Here is a 23,712-nt window from a genome sequence, read left to right as displayed (position 1 = left end):
CTAACAATCGGCCGGGAACGCTTGTTGCATCATGTTTTCGCTTTCGAGATGACACAATAACCGAGACGAATTTACATGGAAATGGTAGTGCTTATTACATACCTGGAAACGGTGTGACCGTGCCCATATGAATATTCAATACGAAATTAAACGGGTAGACGACGTTTCGCACATATTAAATAACATGAAGCAAGACAAATGAAAAAAGAAAAAGATGGATGCCGGATGCATGGAGCAATTAAATGCTTCAACGCAAAACGAGCAGTTTCTTTTAAATTGGAAAAAAGTGAGACCGAGAGCTCAAAGTGCACGCAGTTTTCAAACAATCTTGGTCACTCGAGATACGTATGTATGTAAATAAAACACAGGAAGAATATCAAAGATAGCCGATATCTACGAAATAATAAATAATTTGCTAAAGATAGAAATAAAAGTGTATTGTGTTTAATAAAGTTACATCTCGCTTACCAGTATGACGAATGTAGGAAGTCATCGTATGTAATTGTGGCCATTGCTTCGAAATCGACGTGAAAATAATAGTTGAAGGCAATTTGGTCCATCTTAGAAAGATCATGATTTCTAGTTAGTCTTTTAATATTCGCGATTAACAGAATCACTACCAATACACACGCGATTTGAACGAAATAACGAATGGACTAGGCGAAATTATGCAACGAGATAAAGTTATGTACTACGCGATTAAGATTCCCGAAATTTCGACGCGCAACAACGCGATGTTATCATCCAGACGGTAGGCACGAAAATGCGCACGATATAGTGGTCGTTTGTTTGGATTTTCCGTTGTTCCTTGCCGGAGTCGTGTCAAATTCGATGTTATGATTCTTCGATTACCTCTGCGTGTGTGTACAGAATTTGACTTGAATACAATCGTTAATTATAATCATGACGCGATCAACTAACGCAATAGATTGTTTATTTTAAATTTTCTAACAAGACATTTCGCGTGTTAATAAAATCACGTGAAATATTTTGTCCATAATATTTTATTTATGCATTGTATAGCCTTGCATAAACGACATTACGATAACGAAATATCTCAGCTATCCAAAATCGCGAGGGAGTTGACATAAAAATTATTACAAATCGGCAATCTCATTTTCAGTACGAACAGATCAGAGATACGAATATATTGCTTATCGTGATATACAAGAAAAATTATAGTGTTGCAAAAATGTACATAGTAATAATTACTCGTGAAAAAAGAAATGGTTGCTGTGTCACGGAAGGTAAAAGGCGAAAAATAAAATAATGTCAGATGAATCGGTACAACGCGCTGAGTATATCGGATAAATTGGTTTTTATTGATCCCCACTGTTCACGGCGACGAGTTATGCGCATGGTGATCGTTAAGGTGATTAAGAAATCACGTGCCATTAACGCTCATTAAGGAGCCAGAGCTAATCCCGGTGTATCAAGCCTCAGTCTCCTCCTTGTTTCCTGTACTCCTTCGTCGCGTGCATTTTTGCTTTTCCATTCTCGTAGAGCCTATAGTTCTCGCATTATAAAACAACACGATACATTCAATCGTAATCTCCTTTGCTTCTTTATCGAATCTACTGTTGGTAGCAATTCTACAATTTATGAGAGCTTGTTCTTCTTCTAGGTATATCTATGTGCTTATAGTCCAAAGAAATCAATCGAAGAGCTGAACGAAGATACAGTACAAATACACATTTTGGAAAAATTAGATAAATATTGGGAAAAATGTACTAACCATCCAACAATTCCATAAATTGAAAAGTAGTTGAAAATGATGGCGTTAGAACTATATATCTTTTATCTTTAAATTTACGATTAGGTATATTACGCCACTCACTTTTATGGATGCAAGATAGAATGAGATAAATGGATATAAGAAATTAAATTATTTGGTCTTCGAGAAATTAAACACTAATTACGTACGTAGATAATGAAATGGAAAAATTTACGGAGACTGAAGTTGAGCAGTTTGTCTTTTGATCGTGGGAAACTCATATGCAATCTATACTTATTTAAAAAAAAATTGCAAAAATGTTTTTTCACAGTAGTATCGACATGTGATTTTTCAATATCTACGAACATATATTGCAGATTATAATACTTGGATTCTGGCATCCCTCTAAACCGTCCAATTAAAAAGGAATCTATACAATAATATACCCGCAAATTTTACTATTTCACATCCATTATAAATTAACTATCTACTATTTCCGAGATTGGATACAATTTAGAGGCACGATTAAACAAAATCTCAAATTCCTGTAATTAAAAAATCTTCGAGTCTGGTTAAAAAGCTAAATTCTCCAAATCAAAAATCCACCCCAGAAATTCGTACGTAAGTCAGATGGAAGTGCAGAAACACGTTCGCAGGTTCCTTCCAAAAAAAGTCAAGTGCGCTGAACCGATCTGTCTACGTCTTCCTTTATTCCGGGACGTTAAGAAGGGTTAAGGGGATTAGGATGAGGAGACCAAAAGGATGGCTTCCTGAGTCCTCTTTTAAAGGCACGCTGCTTCGGGAAAAGGTAGACTCGGAGGAGCTACCTGTCGAGTAAAGCCACGCAAAAATAAACAGATTTGAAGGAACGTTTATCCAGCGGGACGGTAGTCGTATAGCCGAGTGAATTTAAAAGCCATTGGACAGCGGGCGCGCGTCCGACCCTCTGACCCACTCTCGTCGAGTGGGGTCACTTTAGAAAAGGGCTGGTGACACTAATCTGACGTTAACAGGACCGCGGTAATCTTAGATCCTTATCTCGTCGACGAACAGGGACAGAATTATCGGCTGCTCGATGAGCTAAGAGCCAAAATTTCCTTCATTTCCTCTCATCGTTCCACTTACTCTCCTGTTCCAATTTAACCCTTTTATAGGATCGTAGGGAATCGAGCGATATATAAATTAGCAGTGTCAGATTGACGGATGCATCTGTTTGTTTTTCATGCATGTTTCAAGAGGCTTGAACGTATGAGTCTATATACCGAGGGCCACTCTTTTGTCGATACTTCTTTTGTCGCACGACCGCGAACGACGTTAAGAAAGGCAACATTTCATGTATTATTCAACCGTGAGGAGAACGTGCCGTACGTTCTCGAGGTGGTCTTGAAATTTCCTTGTTCTTGGACATTTGCGCCATCCGTATAATTTCTTATTCATATTTTCTTGAGATCTCTTTTTATCGTAACGGTGTGTAAAAGAATTGTTAGAATTTTTCTAAAATGACAATTAACTTGTTTTTGTATTACAATTTACCGGTTGCTTCGTCCTTGATGAAGCGTCTAAATATAAACGAGAAAATAAATAATATCCATAACAATGAACGTTACGAGTACATATTGTGGTCGTAGATTGCCGATTCCACGAACAAATTCGAAAGGTTTGAAGTCGTAAAGTGAACACATTGGTTTGAGTTGTTCTATAGACTTCAAAGAAGCACCCTAAGAGTCTCTCTTGCTCCAGCTAGAGCTATCGAAGGTTGGACGATTGAAAATCGTACGTGGGTTCAAAGGAAAAAGGAAAGGAAAGCGAACGCACGATTATGCATTGAATAATTGATCGAGAAAGTTAGGCAAGTCGCCGCACTTTTTTTTTTTTGTGAATCAAATCAAAGGAAGGAAACATCGGATAAGACAATTATGTGTAATTCTGTCTCCTTTATTATTTTTTAGCGAGCAATTGCTGTCGCACAATCGAAGAAATCATCGGCGAGGTCTATTATTTCATGCGGAGAATCATCTAGTCCAAAATAATATTTCATTTAAGCTATTATCTCAATCAATATGTTCTAACGGATAGAATGAGCAAAATAAAGCAGAACCTCGCAAGTAAAGATATCACGTGTTTAATTTCGAACTTTAATCTGTAAAAAAGCTTCGTCATTCCTTATAAAATGTTATAGGTATTAATAGAGGATTATAAAACAGTAATTAAATGCAATTAAAAACAAACAGCTGTATAAAGTTGAGATAACAGAAACAAAAAACCGGTGTTGAAAAACAACAGTAAAAAAATAAATTAAACCACAGGTTTGATAAACGGAAATAATAAATAGGTTTGATAAGCGGAATTATAAGCAGAGATAAGAAATAGGAGTGAAAGATGTATTCAAGAAATAGAACTGAAAAGCGTATGTAATAAATGGCGCTGAGCAACGTAATTAAAGTATCATGCATGATTATACTTCTTTTTTATTCTTATCTTTTTTATCTTTCCTTATTCTTATATATATAAAGAAAATGAGAAATAGAAGATACAAAAACCCGTCAGAATATTTAATGTCGCTTTCCTTTTTATGTGCGCATCCTCACAGAAATTGTCAGCTACCTTTACGAGCAAAACTCATGTTCTTCCATTAAGTACGAAATATTCAACCGTATCCGCGCGTAAAACGCACGTACATAGCCTGTTGAAACGCAAACTCACAAATCTCCTTGAGCGAGTCGCCAGCTGGACTATTCGCGAGCACCAACGGTTCTTCGGGGCGCTTGTAAATGCGAAAAACGCCTCGAGGCCAGTGCCGGCATCGGCGAGTTCACGCCCCCGGTGTCTCGGACACAATCGCGATCGAGAGGAGGGTTAAAAAAGAGAAAAAAAAAAGCGTGCGCGATGAAAAAGCCGACCGGTGTTAGAATGCAGGGGTACTTTACAATGTGGGAGGACTTGGTGCTCACTCCCCCCTCCTCCACCCCCCACAGTAAGTTTTTTTCACCCTGACATTCCTCCCTCCTTTCTCTTTCTGTCCTTTCTCTTTCTTTCGGTTTCGCCTGCAACCCCCGACTGTAAGTCGGCCTCTTGTACCGGGTGCTTCCGGTGTAATTGGATATCGTCGTTCGTATTGACATTAATTTCTAAAATATTCCTGGCGACACCCTCTCTCGCGCCACGCCTATCAGAAATGTTTTCAACTTTTTTCCTCCAACGTCTATGAACGTTTTTCTTTAACTCGACTCTTAATCCAAATGATTCATTCGTATCTTTCAATAGAAATTTTATAGACCTATCACGGTGTATTTTGGAGAATCGAGTAATTTTTATTAAAATTTAGGAACAAGGGCCTTCGTTGCGTTGAACGATTCTTCGAGTATCCTTCATTTTGATTTCTACGAGCCATATAAGTTTTATACGTATACAGGTATCTTATAGCCATAGGTAGTTCTAGTGTTAAAATAATTCTATCGTCTTTTATTTTCCAACTTATCTGATTTCAATGAAAACACCTGGCTATCGTACACATCAAACTGATAGATATCGGGTTTCGAATGTAAACAATGTATTTTCATTAAAACAAACGTTCAGTTTATATTGAGACACAATTATAATCAATCGTTCCTACTATATTTATTCTAGAAAATATATTTGTAGACTACTAGTTTTAAAAATACAGAAAGTTAACAGGATCGAATACCATCATCTTCCCTTCGAAATACCTGTTCAAAAGGTGTCGATATCTTTACAAATAAGATTCATTACCAGAATCAATAAAAACACGTCTGCAACATACCGTCACCAACATCTGGTATCCAAGAGTTTTATAACAAGTATACGTTACACGTGTTGCCTCGTACCCCTATCTCGCGACATCCTTTGAAACTTCGTACAAATGGTTTACATTCGATACACCCGGTCAAGCCTATAAGACTATGCAAGATAATACCGTCAGGCTGCCTGGACGTAAAACGTGTTGTATAAACACCGATACTATCAGTGAATCGGGCATTAACGTTCGTATGTCCAGAGGCCGTACGAGCATCTCCCTTGTACCACCATGATAACAAAACTGTCGGAAGTATACGGCGGCGGATCACCGTTTTAACCTATCATCGACTCCGATTTCAGGGTTCGGGTGGCACGCGTCAACCCTCTTCTACGCCGCGCCCTTCGACCTTTGTGTTACGGCACACGCATCGCGCGTTTTATTTCACAAGCTGTTATTTTCGAATTTGGAGGGCAAGGAGATTAGCGCGGCTTTGAGCTTATTAATGTGCTATGACAAAAGAATTTGACGAAATTCATCCTCCTTCGTGGCTTCTATTTGGGGATGTTTCCCATTTATTGCAAAATCTTCTATAGTTTATAGGAATAGTTATACTGTTGTTTTTTTATTTGTCGTGCCCTCGTGTCTAATGTTGGTTAAAGTTTGTTTCTACATCGTTTTTGGAATATGAAGCAAAAAATGTAAGTGGTTATTCATCGGATGTTTGGAATCATTACGTGATTCTATGGAATCTAATAATTTAAAGAAGTAGATGAGTTCCGAATTTCATTACGCCGGAAAATTATGGCATTAAAAATCTATCGAAGCAAACAAAATTAATGCGTAGTATCGAATGAAGCATTAATTAAAAAAAATTAAACAAAAAGGAATTACATTGGATATAATTAAAAATAGAAGAATGTAGCCAATTTCTTTTTCTACAATTAGTATCTAGCGTACAAAAATACTTGTATACATATACTGAAAGTGTATCAAATACTGGTCACGCTCGTAATTAAAATTCCCGTCACACACGAGCGCCATTACGCGTGTTTTGTCGAGCTCATTTCGACATGCTCGACCAAACAAGGGAACGAAGCTCGCGGTTATTACCTTATCAAAATAAAAAACGATCCCACGGATGATTCCTCTTATTTCATTATCCCAATAAATACCGGGAACGTGGCAGCGTGTTTCTCGAAATACGAGGAACGCGACCGAAGACGGGACAATGTTTAATATTCAGTTGTCGGAAATTCATTAAAGTGGTAGGAACACGCGGAGGCATTAAATTCGGCATATCTCGAAAGGGTTAATTGCTACAAAACAGCGCGCAAGCTTCTTTTCACAGGATCCAAGCTAATGGGGAAGGACAAACGTAAAACAGCACACAGCGAAAACGAGAGTAGCGCACGCGACTCGAATGTAATTGATGCGTGGTTCCGTTTGCAGAAAGCAAACTCGATGACTCTGCTAGTAACGACGATCCGTTCATACCATAATACGCTTAATGAGGATCCGTTAATTACGCTAATGAATCCCAGAATCCCATCAGCTTATACCTGAGCGCAAGCTGGAGTCGCGCCTGCTGCACCATCCATCCACGTTATCTTATTGGTCATTCTCATTATAAATATTCCAGACTTGGACGTTGTTCGAGTAAAATGTTTGAAAAATGAACGATTAAATTTCCCATTACTTAGTTATAGAACGAAATAACTTTGTTTGGAATTTTCTTTCGAAGTGTAATGTGTTTCTTGAAGCGATAATTCAAATAGTTTTTAATTCTGTTGTTTCAATATTATCGACTGTCCTAGATGTACACATATTTTGACAAATATTACTCAAAGGTGATCGAAATGAAAATAGTTTTAACTATATTGCTTATGGCGTAAATGTATACACAATACGCTGTTTAACACTCAAATTAATATTAAATTTGAAAAAAATTGACTAAAATAGAAAATTATTTGAAGACGTTTTACTTTCATCGATTCTGTTTTAGACGATTTTGGAACGATTCATTAATATCAAACAGCTATCTTTTTGTTCTTGTTTCAAATAAAATTTGCCCCAGCCTGTTATGTTACAATTCTTGCCTTTGCTCGCTCTAAATGCGAACGAGAATCGTGAAACTCGTCCGGTTTCAACTATTCCTCTTCGACTACTTTATATCCCTCTCTTCATTTCCAGCGATTGCATCTTTGCTTTCTCTATGGTTTTCTTGTTGCAAGACGTACACAGTCGAGAAGTTCAAGAGGGTGATTGTCTCGTCAGTTTGCTTTCCGTTATTTCGTATCGCGATCTAACGAGGACGACCGCAAGTCGAGCGTAATTAGATGATCGACCAGTTTAATAACACGGCGAATCTTCTTCTCTACTTCCCTTCCTCGTTGCCTGACATCGCGCCACGCATTTTGCTCTTGCCAGGTTGGTTATCAGTTAGCCGAGATTCCACGGAATCACCTTCGTGACCGTGCAACTAAATGCTCGTCGTTAGGGCGACCGTTGATTGGCGTTGTTGCAAAGCATTTTCGATAGAAAGACTCTAGAAAAGGTATTCGAATAAACTACTATATCAATGGGTATCGAATGGAACACTTTCGGTTTCCTCGATTTCCTTCTTCCATCATTTTCTCAATGAACGTTTTTGTGTTGTCCTTTATGATTTCATCAGAATTACAAGTGTAAAATGAAGTTCGAGTTTGTGACAGAGGAAACATAATGGAATTGGAAGTTCAAAGAAAATAATCCATTAAACGGAATCGTATATATTCCCTGAATGAAATTAACCGTGGAAACGAGGAAAATGATTTTTTATCTCCTTGACAGAAGTAACAATGTTACTTAACATACCACGAATTGACATTCTTTACTAACACTGACAGAACAGCGCTAAAGGAAAAGAGAATTTGTATTATTGTACTTCTCTCGTAACAGTGTTTTCATTGAACTTATTATGGTTATTTGCTTATGAGAATAAATGTTATTTATTTGATCCCTGAGCAAGCCCAAATAACGTACGATGTGTGAAAGATGAATTATTCCAAGCTCCGCGCTAAGTTTCTTTTGTAAAACGAATACAATAACAATAGAAAATTTGTTCTGCTCTATTTGTAGATAAGATACGATGCACCGAAATTCAGACTAGTTTTGCGAAACAGGAGATTTAACTTGTTAAAATACTGAAATGAAAGTCGAGCACGGTAGGGTTAAATTTACGTCGCTGGCGGACGTACAAGAATATCGACAACAGTCGAACAACATTCCTAAAAGTCAGAATCCACTGGCCGAGCTGAAGAAAAGAAGGAAACGCGGTGATACAGACGCACGAGATGCCATGTACGAGCGTATCGTGCAGAAATGACAATGGCCGAAAGGCAAATTGCGTCTGCGTGGCTGGCACGAAAAGCCAAGCAGCAACCTTGAAAGACCTCGCGAGTTCCTTCGGTAACGTGGGATAGAGGTGAGAGTAAAAGAAGACGAACGAATACGTACGATGTGTGCAGCAGAATGCACGCTAGAATTTTTCCCTTCGCATTCCTTCTCATACTCGTGCCTGCCATTCGTTTCTTTGCCTGTCCCTACCCTCTCCCCTGTCTGACCAAATGAAAAATGGTCACGAAATTTCCTGCACTCGTTCGTCTTATTCGACCACGTGTAGAACTAGCATGGAAAAGTCGATCGATGAGGCGTTAAGTAACCGTGTCCTTGTTAGATTCTTGAGAAAAATCCGCTCGTTCTCGGGAAAACCGTCTCCTGTGATTTCATCTCTTACGCAACTACCATCCTTTTTTTCTCTTTTCCATAGACTGCGCGTTGTTACTCCGAACATTAACTATACATATACATATGAATCTGTGTGTTGATGCGTTTACCCGTGGGCACTTTTATTATAATCGATTTCCTTAGTGTATCGAGCATGGACTAAGAGGACAAACTGGCTGACAATGATGGATTAGAATTCCAGAACCCGATGAAGTAATTACAAAGACTCGGCGTGCTTTACCAGAGACGTAAATTATCGTTGATTGATATTTTCGACGTGTTTACGAACGATATTCCTTCTTTTACACGTTTCGTTGTCCGATAGAGAATTATGGTACGGGACCCACGTTCAAGGATGAAAATAACACTTACGAATCGCCGATACAGTCGGATCACTTTTAAATACGAACTCGTTTTACGTACCTAGTAATCAAGACGCGACTCGCGGTAACTCGTTACTATTCGATCACCCAGTATTATCGCGTGGTGTGACCATCAATTGCGTGGGTTTGCGTCTTTACAGGCCGCTTCCGACCTTCGTAACAATTAGCCGCAATTAAAGTCGCCGCGGCAAAGGCCGTACGCTGGTTGTCTTAATTTCTGAATGAACTTCCTGACATCCAGTGCGAGCTGGGTCGATATTCTCTCGAACTCGAACGACGAAAGGGTGGTTAGGGAATCGGTTAATCGTCCAACATTATCGACAGTGTAAAATATCGCGGGATTCTATACGAATTTAGAGAACTTTTATTCTTTCTCATCTAAGTAGTATTTCTTGTTGTTTCAAAGAACTGCTCGGGATGCTAATCGGGAATTCGCTCGATTTTTACCTTTCCTTCAACTACGACATAAAACGAAGCGGAATTTTTAATTTAAGTAACTGTAGCATAGTTCTTATATTTATATTTGCTTTACAAAAATAATACATGTTACGATTATTATCTTGTTTTGTATTGCTACTTGAAGATTCTAATATTACGGAATGAGTGAACTTCTTCCATTACTGGAAGAAAGATCTCAAAATATCGTCAAGTATCTGTATATTAAATATCAAATAACTTTTTAAAATCGCGAAGGTCGTGGTTAATTTAACAGATAGACGTACAATTCTTTTCATAAACATTTCCAAAAATAACCCAAAAATAACTTTCATATAATTCATTACACAGATATAGATGCAATTCAATATATACCTCGATATTTGCGATGAATATTACAAACCACGCATCCAATGAAGAAATTGCATTAGTTTACTCAACTGATCGCTGTTTATTTAACTATTGTATTGATTCATATAACTGTTCGTTTCTTACCTTCCAATCGAAATGAGTGGTATGACAATCAGCCCATAACGAATAAATATTTGTATTTTTTTTTGACAATTATAAATTCCATCTACATTAACAAAAGTAAACATTCTCCCTATCTTTGTAAATTTAATTCAAAAATTGAGCCCAGAGTATAAATAAAAATCCCTGTATATCGTTCAATATATACCGCAACGATGACAGAATTCTTAAAACCTCCGCCACGACAGGATTATTTTAGAAGAAAAATTCATCTGAGATAATCAGTGGTTGCTCTAATTTTATTATGTATGTTGAAATTGCAGCTCGATGGAAAAGGTATCCCAAGAACTGCACAAGATCACGCCTCATGCACCCTGCAGCGCGGACTTTCGAGCATCCCCTCTTTGGCGCCGCGGGAGTTCGTCGGAGCACACTCTTCCCCGTGCAATGGATATGCACGGAGTAATCCCTTTCCATTGGGACCGGTAAACATCGGCTATTGAGAAGCGCATCCGCCCTCCGTAAATCCCTGGGCACGTTTAACGCGATCATTTCGAAAATCGGATTTGGCCCCATTGTCCCCACTTAAGGGGATGACACCGATCCTAGCCGCCGCGGGAAGCTGCTTTCGTTTGTCGATGCATACCGCAACACGCCGTGACAAGGGCCCATTCGGGACATTCTTCTGGACCGTCGACCAACATATGTCCCCATTTTGATGGACCCGTCGCTCCTTTGAAACGTGATTTTGCGAGAGCAACGAAGCGAAGACGCGATGGAAGAGAGCTACGAACAAAAGAGCTCGCGTTTAAACATTTGTGTTTTAATTTCAAATATTTATCATTTGTGTATAACTATATAAGAATTGATTTGAAGTCTGATGTTTCCTGTTTGCATGGATTAAATCAGTTTCGTTTCAGATGTAAGAATTAATTTACGTACCTAATATTTTATGGACTGTAAATGTGTACACGTTTTAGAATATTTTCATGTATCTGCTTCGTGTTTATGGGCACGCCTTTCGCTCAAACGCTGATTTTGTAAAAATAAATGTAAGAATAAAAGAAAGATAGGGAATAGATTACTAGCATCTATTTTGCGATCAATCAAATGAATCAATAAAATTGAGGTAAAGTTCCGTTTTCTAATGTTCTTATCGAATACGTTTTACGTTATAATCTTTAATATTTGGAAAGCAGTCAACTAGGAAATCCACTAGAAAAGACACTATGTCGACTTCACGAGTCTTGTACGCGACTGTAAACTTTGTAAATCGTTTCAACAACCAGATTAGAAGAACCAAGGTAAGAAGTTTTTCTTTTCTAATTTCATTACCGGATTTCCTTCGACACTTGGCAATCTTTGAATCGCATAAAACTGATAAAAACATTGCACACAGCTCTCGACTTTGCCCAAGTAATATCACGTTATTGAACATTATTGCAGTAGATAATCGGTCGAGATAATCTCAGGAAAAAAAGCAACCCCTCTCCGGGTAATTTAATCATCCATCTCCCGCTACTATTCCATTCACATCAGTAAAATGCAAATAATGCGCCTTTCGATAGATCTTACGACGATATCGAGATGTAAAATGCAACAGAGGAGAAATACCACACGTTGATGGAGCGTGCAGTACGCTTTCCACAGACGCGACTGCATACAGAGATAGGAAAAGAGGCGAGAGAGCACTTTCGAAAATCTCGTGACTCGCCTCTTCCTTGTCGTGGTAATGCCTTGTAGGTAAAAAGGAGAAACTCGTAGGAAGGGAGAAAGGATGAAAAGAGACGGCCACTGTGGCTCGTAAAAGGAAAACGGAATCGAGGGTGAGCCGTAGTGTGGCCATTTTGTCTGTTTAGTTCCACACGGAGACACCCGATGTATGGACTCCGCGGTGCGTATAATCGCTAATGCTCAACCCCCCTTATCCATCCATGGGGAGGGAGGGTTAAAGCCGAACCCCCGCTAATTTCATAGATAGCCCTCGCTCTTGCCACGACGCCGTGAATGAACCCCGTGAGATTTTGGAGACACCGTTGGTCCCCGATTGTCTGTTCTTGTAACACGTTGTTATCAATGCATGATAATTAATTTGCGTCTCGCTGCGAGTGTCACCCCATGTTTCAGGGGGTTAGGCAATATTGTCGCGAGATATTATAGACTAGACCGTGCCAGTTCGAGGATTGTGAAAGCGTTAACTAGAGACGAAGAAGTTCGAGCAGTTGTAAGAAACCTTAAACTATCTAATAGATATATTGGATTAACTCTTATGACATACGATTTAGTAAATAAAATGTTAGATAATCTAAAAGGCTAAGCGTAAAGATACGGAGATGTATAGTTAAGGGTTGAAAATAAGAATGAAATTCGAATAATGATAAAGAATTGTGAGATATTAAATTACAAATGTAATATAAAATATAATTAGAAGCTTAAGTCCCTTTAGAAGAAAGAATATGCAAGCTTCTATGTATATAAATAAGAGTCTCTTCTGTTTCTAATGGTATAAGTAAAAGATATATAATAAATGTTACCCCTCTGACACACTTCCTGTTACTGAAACACACTCACCTGTCCCTACAGTTATATTCTTCGCTCTATCAGAAATTTCTTTATTTTGAGCGATAATTTGCCTGTATTTAATCGGTACACCACACGCACTAGTAGCAGTGAATGTGTTAAGAAACCTATGTACTATTTGTAACTTAAAATATAATAAATTCTGCAAATAAAGAAACTGCAGCTTACCTTCAATTATTATTAATATTAATAAAACTTTAAGAAACTGTACGAAATTGTAAATCATCTGTCGCTTTGTTTACCACTTTCCTACCCTGTCAAAATCGATGTTCCCGATCAGCGATCACGAATCAGCATCATTGAACGCTTCAAATCCCGTCGTTGAGCCATTCTGTTCCCTTTCCATTCTCACAGCGGATCGTTGCAGCCTTTTTGCGGGCTTTTTGCGGCCTTTTGTAAGAAACACACTGACCGAAAATTCCACTTGGTCCATGTCACAGACTTCACGGTCCATTGGATCGTGAACTAGATGCTCCTTGTCGTTCGCGGAGCGGCGAACCCGAAGAATGAACTGAATTGGCCTTTTCCATTTTCGCTAACTCCCTAAGCCCGTAATACCCATTTGCCAATCGAAAACTCCTCTGGCGAACTATTCTAGTTGTATAAAAGGAAAACGTAGCCTGGATATCGACAACAGATGGATCTGTGGTATTAAACGGTAAACAAACTGTTGATCAGTCGTGCAACGTTATTTGAAGAAATATATCATGCTATTGTTCGAATCAATAAATTAATTGAATAACATTAAGTTAGTGGATATGTTCTTTTTTGTATATTTAATGCATATACGACGTACATTATTTCAGATTTATAAAAATTACCGATTTTTAAATTCGACGATTCTTGAAATAGATCTGTTACGATTTCTTCTATAGAATAATTTATTATCAATTAGAAAACTGTTTCATTGGGACACAGAGTATCTTCAACTTGTTTCAAGTGCTTTCAGGGTACCTTTTCCAAAATGAAACTCACGTAAGGAAATCATACGAATACTCTAGTTACTCCTGACAGCCAATAATGACGTATCAATTTTTTTTTTTTTTTCTTTATGGCATAGTACCCACTCAGGATTAAATAATATGATTTATAGCAAATTGCTGCTTCTTTATTATATTCGATAATTAACGATAAAATAAAACACTGATAACAGTACCACATCGGAAAAGAGATATTTCATATGCACGAACCTAACAGAAAGGATGTCTGCGATAAGACGTTGGTAGGTACGATGTCTGAACACGTCGACGAGTTTTCCATCTTCCGAGCCGAAAAGACCTGAAGGCGAAGTCCCTCGGTCGATCCGTTTAGCCATCAGAGGAGTAGTAGGTATTCGTCTCTGGTCGCCGTCGGCCTCTGATTGTCCTTTATTGGGTTAAATTGAACTTCCTTCTCGTGATACGCGGCTCGCATCAACTCACTCGCTCTGAGTAGTTGCTTAGCTCTTAAACATCTGTGTAGGTACGGGGTGTTCTTGAAGTATCTCGATTTATCTTCGGCCTGCCGGAACGACGCCATTCATCCTAAAGTAGAAAGGAAAATAAAAATCTTGTCACAACTGGACATCAATTTTCAGCGATCATAATGAACATCCGACCAAATAAAAGATACAAACACGCAGCTATAAAATGTCATTTCATTAATTTTCTACGTTACAGAGACGTACTTAGAAGAATCATTGGATCATTTTAAGAACACCTATTACTTGACACTTTTGTCAGAAATGTATATATTTTTAAGAGAACAATTTCCTAGTTTCTCCTTAAGCTATAATACGTCGAGGATCTTTAAATTTTGACAAGATAGAGATTAAAGGACACCCTATAGATTGGCGGGCGGGCGAGTCATGCGAGCTTAAGAGTTAAGAGTTTGGGTTTGCGCTGCGCAACAATTCGCGAGGGGGCGAACCGCGACTCAGGAATTCAGAGCGGGTAAATACGGTGGGCGTCTTATTCTTACGTGCGGAGAACGCGAATCCCGCGACCTGTGAACCACTCTTAATATATCGTGCCATCGCGTCAAAGGCGTCGCTTTGACCAGCTTGCCTGTCCACCAAGACTCAGCCGAGTTTAACGATGTTAACAACGCCGGCATTCTACCGAAAGAGGCCTCGCTAAACTGGAACGTTCGCCTCTTATTCCGGTCCGCGCTTATTACTCTAGAATCGAACAGGATAAGCGAACACTGTTTCCTGTTACACATAGATATCGATTTTAGGTTCAACAGATCGAATCCTTAGTTTTGTCAGCAAATAAAATTCAATGAAATTTCCTGTTTAACTTCCCCCCGCGATAATCTTTCGAGCTTAGTAAATGAATATGAAAGTTTGGTTAATTTTTCAATAGGAATTGTTGGTCGATGGTTGAGAATCCCTGCTTGAGGGAATCGTACTGATAAGAATGAATTATGCAGATGAATGTTGCGGCGATGTCGCCGATGTATCAAACCGCCTCAACTAGCTCATTCTCCTTCGTTATCTATTCGTTGACGAGCCCGACGTGCGCGACGTGATCGTGGACCAGAAATCCGGACTGTTCCCATGTTCCACTTATAGCATTTGGTCCAATCGCACGCGTCTGACTTTAGACGATGTCTGATAGCCCTAAAATCAACACCAGGCTCGATCCTACTGACGCAAACATCCCTATCAGCCCTGCAATTCGTCACGAATGAAAATCGCGAGGCTACATATCTAAATGAAACATGATCTATGCGCTTACGACTTTAGGTTCCACGTTTAAATTGGTACTTATGGGATGTTCAGTGGATGTGGATTCGTCGAATAGATAGCAAAATCTCATTCATTGACAAATTCAAAATGATTCAGATGATACCTAGGTCTCGCGGGCATATGCAAATATATATTTGCGCTGATTATCTACTTTCAGCACTTTGAACGAAAGAAATAAATTGAACAAACTACGTGATATTTATTTAAGCAGATATTATTTGTACAAGACTAGGAACTCGAGGAACAAATAACAAACTGTCAAGCATTAACAAATGGACAGAATGATTGTCGAATGATTGTCGACAGAATGTCGTAATATATTTGGGTTGATTACTGTCAGCGATACAGATGAAAGAAATAGATAGAATAAACTACGCAATGTACTGCCAATAATTAACGAAAAAATAAAGGAAAAATTCTTCGTTTCCATTTGTTTGTGAAAGAAATAAATAACATAAATTGGAACAAGAAACAATAACACAAATGTTGCAACTAGATAGCACAGAATACCAACACAAGATTAAACATGGCAATAGATTGCGTACGAGGTATTTAACGTATACGAGGAAATTTCGAGGACGGAGAGACGGCTCATGACGGTTCGTCAAGCCCTGGCCAAAATGCCTGGCGCTCCGCACAGTGCCCGAAAAGGCGGTCGCCTCGAGTCCAGCAAGGTAACCGTTAATGATCTTCAAACAAGTCTCGCGTCAATTTCGAGCGGGCAATTCGGTGAGACTGGACTAACAGGTGGAATAAAGGCAACGTAACGAGCCCGAGGTGTAGCCTGAAACGAGCTCGTGGTTGTTAGACTTCTAGAAGCACGAGGCCCGAGAGAAAAAGGTAAAAAGGCAAGAGGGAAAGAGAAGAGCCAGGCGAAGGTGACGATAGATCATTAGGTAGTTGACTTGGTTTAAGTAACGGTGGCTAATTATCCCGGCGAGAGTTAATAACCTAGCGAAAGGAAGAAGCCGAGGGAGGTCACGAGACTGGCATGTCGATATTCGATTCTACTTGGCCGGGGATCTCTCCGGGCTGGCATCGAAGCACGTTACAAAAGTCCGAGTGGCGGAACAGAACGAAGAGAAGAAGGAAAAGGGGGCGCGAGTGGGAAAGGTAAGGAGGGAGGTGACTTAATGATGCCGCATCCGGGAGTCGCCAGGACATTGTACCGCGCAAAAAAGGATCTTATAACGCGTTCACAGCTGGACCCGCATTCTACGTTCCCCGTGTTCGAATGGGAGACCCCGATCCATTAACGACCCGACGCAAACATTAATAATCCGCAGCTTCGCCTCGATTGCCGTGCGGACGCGAGCTGCAAGGTGGCAACCTTGGCCAGGTGACGTAATAGTGGCCCGATCTTTTCGACCCAGCTTCCTGGACTCCATGACTACTGTTGCTGCTGGACCCTTAATACAGGGAAACTACCAGTCAATGATCAGTTGGCCCTTTTCAAGTTTTACACGATACACGAGGAAGTAGTAGATATCGTTTCGTTGTAATAATCAAGTTTCTATCGATTAATATATTGGTGCAGAAGGTTTGAAATTGTCATTATATAAATTTTGATATTGTTTCAATTACGAGACTTTTGCCCCCTTGTTCCAAGATTTATGTAAGGAATATTGGATTGAATAGGTGCATTAGTACTGCCCATAGTCAATTCCATGTGATATTTTCTACTACATATAATATATTGCTGGAAGTTGCTGCTTCTTTGTCATCCATTATTCTCTATTCACAATTATATTCTTCATATTTCATGATTCTTTATACTATACGATAGTTATATAAATAGTAATTGGCTAATTATTTCTATACAACTGCTCTGCTATAAATTTAAGAAGTAGTCTCGCTATTTCCATTAAGGAATCCATCGATGTTCCAAGTGTCTCTGAACATCAAGCATTTTCTTATTCCACAGTGATACGCATAGTCTTCGACATTCTACACAGTAGTCGCTGAGTATTCGTAACGATGTAACATCCACCCGAACAAGACGAATGTAAATCAGGGCAATAAATACTGAATAAATTAGTTTGACGAGGAAAGGGGGACGACTCGATCGTCTGATTTCCCTGAAAAACAGCAAAATCGGCGAAATAGAGTCGCGTAGCCGTGGACCGTGAGGTAAGGTGATTCGGTTCGATTTCAAAAAAGCATCGGCCTCCCGCGGCGAGGATTCTCGTTCATCCATTCATCCAGCCGCGTGTTACGTTGGTCTTCCACCGCGTGTTGAAAGAAGAGGGCGACGCAGAAGAAGAAGGAACAGAGGTGGAGGAGAATAGAGCGTACAATCACGATGAGTAGCGGCCCTGAGGTGCGAGCCGCGAGTGGAAAGGCTCCCGGGCTGCCAACCTAATAAAGCAATTTGTCACGGTTGTCGTCCGAATGCCAGCCATACATTAACACACAATCTCGCCTCCGAGATAGTCGGCCTCCGTCCTCTTCGTCTTCCTTCCCTCCGACATTGGACCATCCTCACCTTTCCTGTTTTCCTCTTTTTCCATTTGCCACATCGAGGCTTTCTCTGTCCACGACTTCGATCCTTTCGTCACGGTGAAAAAATCTCTCCTATTCCGGTGACCAGGTTAATCCTTCCGACAATAAGGCGCAGTTATCTGCAGCATGAACCCTCATTTATCAATTGAAAAGAATACGCTATTAAAAGACCCTCTGGTCTCTTATTCTTGTGCCAAGAGTTACGACGACGCTTATTTTTTTAGACCGATTTTACGTTAGAAACGTGTTTGGACTACTTTTCTCATTTAAGATGGCGGTGGTGTAAGAGAAACTTTATGTGAAATTCATCTAGAAGGTATACCCGTGGCATGTTTCGTGCAATACCAATTTTACGTGATTTGTCATCCTAGTTGTACATTCATTACATTTATACAACATTTTATGTCACAAAATGAATGCTATGGAATTATGAAAAAATAATTATAGTATACTGCAAAACATTGCAATATACTGTAAATTATTGCCAGATTAATCGAACTCTTGCTTATTGAACTAACCGATCCTATTACATGACCGAAACAAGATGAATAGCGAGAAGAACTAACGAAATCCTATTACGTAAACTGTTTGCTCGCTAACGAATTCAGATAAGTAGAACTCTACTGGAATCTTATTTTCCCTGAGATACAAAGTATCAAACAGCTCGAAGTTGCAGCGTGGATCATCGCTAACCTACGCGACAGAGAAAAACCGTGTCGAAACTTTCTCCTTCTTTTTAGATATCCCAGTTTCGCGTGATTCCGACCAAGTTCTGTTATATAGCTCGAAAACAGAAACAATATTATCTGCCGGTCGATTCGAAGCACACAACGACCAGCCGGATTATTACGCGGTTTTTGCACCGTGACCCTGGAACAACCGGGCTCTCGACGATGGATTCTGACTTCCTCCGCGACGTCGTTGTAAAAGCTACGAGATTCTGCAGCTTCTTGCTACCGGCGAGAAGCAGCACTCTCGAGGTGCGGGACATTCGTGATTGATGGATCCTCTCTCCGAGTGGTCTCTCCGGCGAATCAGACTCGGCCACACTCTCTCTTCTCCTAACGTTCGTTCACAGTTCTTCTTCTGTGGTTGCTTTGCAGTTTCTTCTCACCACTAGAACGTACGCCTTCGCATCCGATGAGAGTCGGCTTTCTAATCAAGAATTATTGGTCACACTCGACTGCTTGGTTCACCTGGTTCTCCAGAAGGTGGTAGCCAGTATTCTCCTGCGATACAACGTAACGCAACCATGTCACATGGAGACGGTGTCGATTCGGCAGATGATTGAGGTTCGAAGCATGCAGATTCGAGGAATCAATGTCAGATACCATGTAATACAATGTATAGCAACGTGTAATTTCCTCCCCGGACATTGTATCCGCGGTTACGATCAAGCCGGTATACATTCTTTTTTTCCATCGATTCGGAATTCCGCCGCATGAAGATATTAAACATGTTACGCGCCACGCCTCGGTAATTCAATTCTCGGAATTGAGCGCGGTGCTCTTTATCGGCTTGCCTCACGGATGATCGCCGCCCCTAAAATCACGGTTCTCGCGGTTGCTCCACGGACTACGACTCGCTTTCTTGTAAAACGTTTAAGATACCGTACACCGTACGAAACGCGATCGACATTGTCGTATGGTATATATATATATATATTTTGTATATACAATATATATATATATATTATATATACAAAATGGTCGTCGTACCATGTGATCCTCCTCCTCGAGCGTGATCGACCTCGGTGTCGTTCAGTTTTAACGTCGTTCCTTCGGCTTCGTTTATTTTTGTCTGGCTACAGGATAAAAAGTCTGATCGCGATTTAACGTTCTCTCGAGGAACGAGCAGCTAACATGTTGCTAACTGTTCAGGAAGATGTGCCTCTTTTCAGCGAATTATTTATAAGAAATCGTTCGGTCCCATATGTATTATTTTATTCTATATAACGGTTGTGCGATCTTTCGTTTAGAGCTCGCAAACGATGCTCGGTTTCATTACAAATCACCCGATATTCTCAGAAACACCTAAAGGCAGAAATAACCGGTGTTATTCTGATATCGCGTACTGATAAGAAACACCAACATGTGCATAAATGTTTAAGACCGTAAGATCAGTATTCAGTTGCAGTATAAGAATTGTCAATCTTTAAGGTCAACGTTCTAGATAATAAAAATCAATGTCAATTTCTCCAAAAGCGCTTGTGTATTTTTATCAATTACACGGACAAAGAATCTGAAGTCCGTTCGTTTGAGAAAGTTAGCGCACCTGATGTTAACAAATTTCCCTGTATCATCATGAAAAGGAAGCAGCTTCGCTCTTATTTCAATCGCTACAAATATCCCAAATCAACTTGCCAACTACTTGTTGTTAAAAAGGATCACGCAAATTTATTCTCAAAAAATTCCACAAACTCTAAGAATTCAATAAAAAAATTCCTATTGTTACCAGACATTCTCGAAGGTAGATCGGAATCGATCCAAACACACGGAGGATTCGAGATAGCACCTGAGGGGGTGGGTTTCGTGCCGGACGAGCTGGCATGGATCCACCGTGTCGTCGACGGTGTTTCCAGTTCAAGGTCAGCGGGAATCTAGGATGGGTCGCATGTCGAAGGAACCAGAGCGACGACGATGTATCGGCGTTCGGTGGTCAGCCACATGGCGAATTAAGGGTCAGCCCATTACCGATTTGACCTCGGATGACCCGGCAGTGTATACAGAGCTGGTTGCGTGCTGCTTGATTCAATTAACCCCACGACACACAAATACGCGCGCACACACGCGTATTGCGTTCTATGCTTACGCGGACGCGTTTGCACGTGTGGGACCGTCGGTCGAGTGGTCGAAGTGCTTCGGTCGAGGAACGAAGCACGACCGATGCCACGACAAATTGGCGAACCTCGTTGTACTCGTGAGGGAATCGTAGAGAAACGGGGCTGGTGGGGCGAATTGAATCTCAGATACGACAATTAGATCGTAGAAACGGGTTTGAGGGAGAAATCGTCGAAGAGAATGTAGTTTTCTGGGAATTACAAGAGTATTGTATTATAAATGTTTTAAATGGCCGATTTAGGTTTTAAGTTCTTGAAGTTTATGGGTTTGATGATTAAGATGTGGTTTGTATTTATAAAATACATAAAATACTCGTCATAATATTTAGTAAATAATATAAATATCTAGATCCTGTCATGTTCACAAAAATATGGATTTCATAAATTATCGACTAAGTTAGTTTCTTGATTTTAAGTTTTCATTTCCTACGATTATCGTATTCCCTGCTCTATAACGTCTAATATAATATTTTTAATTTTGCAAAAGTTAGATACTTCTCATTTTAAACATCACTGCAAATATATATAACCACATATCTCCAAATTCAGATCTTTGTTTGACAAGATAATTGTATCTTTGACTTCGCAAAAATTTCAAACAACTAACTCAGTTCAATGTCTTTTACGTTACCAAGATATCCGAGAGGAAACGAACGAAGCTTCGCGCTTTTAGCGAAGAGAAGAAACACACGTGCCTGTCGAAAAATGTAGAAATCCGACGATTTTCGCAAACCAACAACGGAACACCACGGTGGCAAATTACAGGCCAGTTTAATTCATATATATATATATATAGATATATATATATATAAATGTATACACATATATAAATTGTTTCAAATTAGCGGTTTAACAGGCGTGTCCAGTATCATTATCTAGAACGTTAGCGGCAGGACGTGGGTGTTAAAACAGATCAGAAAGTCGTTCGTGGATCGATAAGGTTAAATCGCTCTCTCGTGTTCCGTCTGCAATTTGCGAAAGGACCTCTTAATTCGATGTGGTTTTCTGAGCTCCCCGAACCGACCGTCAGGCACGAACAACGTGTAAATATGTAACGAGTTCATTAGGCTGCTGGTCCGGCGAACTTTCGTGCCCCGCCATAACGGCGATCGTCCTGCTAATTACGGTTTCACCGAATTTCCGCGATTAACGACTCCCTGAGTCCACTTCTTTTCCACCTCCCCTTCTCCAATGTCGGGCATCGACGTCTTAACGACGAACAGCCTTCAATGATGGAACTGATTAATCATGGCTGTCTTTACCCTCCATCAGTGTAACCCAGAATTAAATTTCGCGAAATAAGTGTATGTCTACCTGTGTTTAAGCGAAGAAGAGCGGAAACGCTTGAAGAAATATATTCACGAGAGCCTGATGCAAACGTAATTAATCTTATCAGGCGTTTCGTGTAATTTTATATTGCCATCCTTCATCCCTTTCTCTTCGATAAATAAAATTCTTATAACATTGTCGGATATATGGGCCAAATATTATATCTCGACCATATATCAATTTTTTTCTTTCTCAATGTTGGGAAACTTTGGCCTGACAGCACAAAAAATTTGTGTTTATCGTCGTTGCAAACAAAACATTTCATTCGCCCGATGTTCGATAATATTAGAACTATCAAAGTGGTTAAAATTACTAATTCGTAATTTGTTATATAAGTTTTATAATTCTTCTATTGCAGATATACACTGCACATTATTCTTTATCCATATATACTCTGATATTTTGTTTACGCAAGTTTCCCATTTTAATCGTCGATCCTTCTAGCGTTAATTTCTCGTATGTATATGTATAAGCGAATAAGTGAGATAAGATTGAAAGAAGCTATTCCTTACAAGTCTGTAATGGTCTAATTGACGTGTGATCTGGAAAACGAGGAAAGAGAAGGAGCCCTTAGGAAGAACCGAAATCGTCGATCTTGAAGAGACAATCGGCTGGCGCAATCAGTATCATGTTTTCCCCCTCGGTTGCTTTGGCTCCTTTTATTCTTTTATGCAACGTTAACGCCCAACAAATGGACCTCTCGACTTCTATCGTGTCAACGCATTTGATAAGAGGCGAGGTCACCCGGTTACCAGTCAACAGATGCGTCCAATTGGCCGGCCTAATGCTATTGCAGCATAGCCGGCAGCGTACCAACCACAAAAAGTATACGTGCATTCGCGTTACCAAGAAAACTATCCTACCTCCACGCGAATCCAGAGAATATAGCCTACGAAGTAAGTAAATTGAAGAGGAACGCTGTTATCCGAGTTCGTATTTTCCTCTGATTCGAACTAGTTTGTTGGAACAGCGATTTATTTCACGGAAAAAGCGGTGGAACGAGAACAAGAAACGAGCCGAGGAATCGTGCGAACATAGGTTTCTAGATTTAGATTGCTCGTTAATTCAGCCTTTACTTTGTGTTACGACAAATTGGCTGGCGTTAAGATTCAGGAGTAATTCAAATTGAAGGGTTCAGTGAAGGGAAAGTGATATAGGTGATGAAATTTTTAATTTGAGGAGAGCGTGAGTGTAATTAAATTGTGA

The 23,712-nt window shown here is 39.8% G+C and overlaps 2 protein-coding genes and 1 long non-coding RNA gene across 3 annotated transcripts in view; 1 reads left to right on the top strand and 2 right to left on the bottom strand.

The window, feature by feature from the left end:
* Positions 1-1,030: 1,030 nt before the first annotated feature.
* On the top strand, positions 1,031-4,172 carry LOC112212193. Its single transcript, XR_002946000.2, has 2 exons — positions 1,031-3,819; positions 3,894-4,172. It is a non-coding gene; the product is annotated as an uncharacterized LOC112212193 (long non-coding RNA).
* A 6,413-nt stretch (positions 4,173-10,585) lies between these two features.
* Positions 10,586-11,407, bottom strand: LOC117151259. Its single transcript, XM_033318944.1, has 2 exons — positions 11,172-11,407; positions 10,586-11,054 (listed from the first exon to the last, which is right to left on the bottom strand). Exons 1-2 carry the CDS (start codon positions 11,237-11,239, stop codon positions 10,781-10,783), a joined length of 342 nt encoding a protein of 113 aa, XP_033174835.1. The 5' UTR covers positions 11,240-11,407; the 3' UTR covers positions 10,586-10,780.
* Positions 11,408-11,464: 57 nt separating this feature from the next.
* Positions 11,465-23,712, bottom strand: part of LOC105680291 — a 77,411-nt gene continuing 65,163 nt past the window's right edge. The window contains exons 3-4 of the transcript XR_004461044.1: positions 14,296-14,628; positions 11,465-13,748 (exon numbers count right to left, since the gene is read on the bottom strand). The gene's annotated coding sequence lies outside the window, so the exon portion shown is untranslated. The remainder of the gene's footprint in view (positions 13,749-14,295; positions 14,629-23,712) is intronic.

Source organism: Bombus impatiens, unplaced genomic scaffold, assembly GCF_000188095.3.
Source record: "Bombus impatiens unplaced genomic scaffold, BIMP_2.2 scf_0131, whole genome shotgun sequence".
Lineage (NCBI taxonomy): Eukaryota > Metazoa > Arthropoda > Insecta > Hymenoptera > Apidae > Bombus > Bombus impatiens.
This window is presented reverse-complemented; position numbering and strand designations above follow the sequence as displayed.

Excerpts from the sequence above, each read along its gene's own strand:
- LOC117151259 (XM_033318944.1), bottom strand. The coding sequence starts at position 11,239 with ATGGGGACATATGTTGGTCGACGGTCCAGAAGAATGTCCCGAATGGGC. Across the intron at positions 11,055-11,171 it reads CCTTGTCACGGCGTGTTGCG|GGATTTACGGAGGGCGGATG; the intron begins GTATGCATCGAC and ends AAACGTGCCCAG.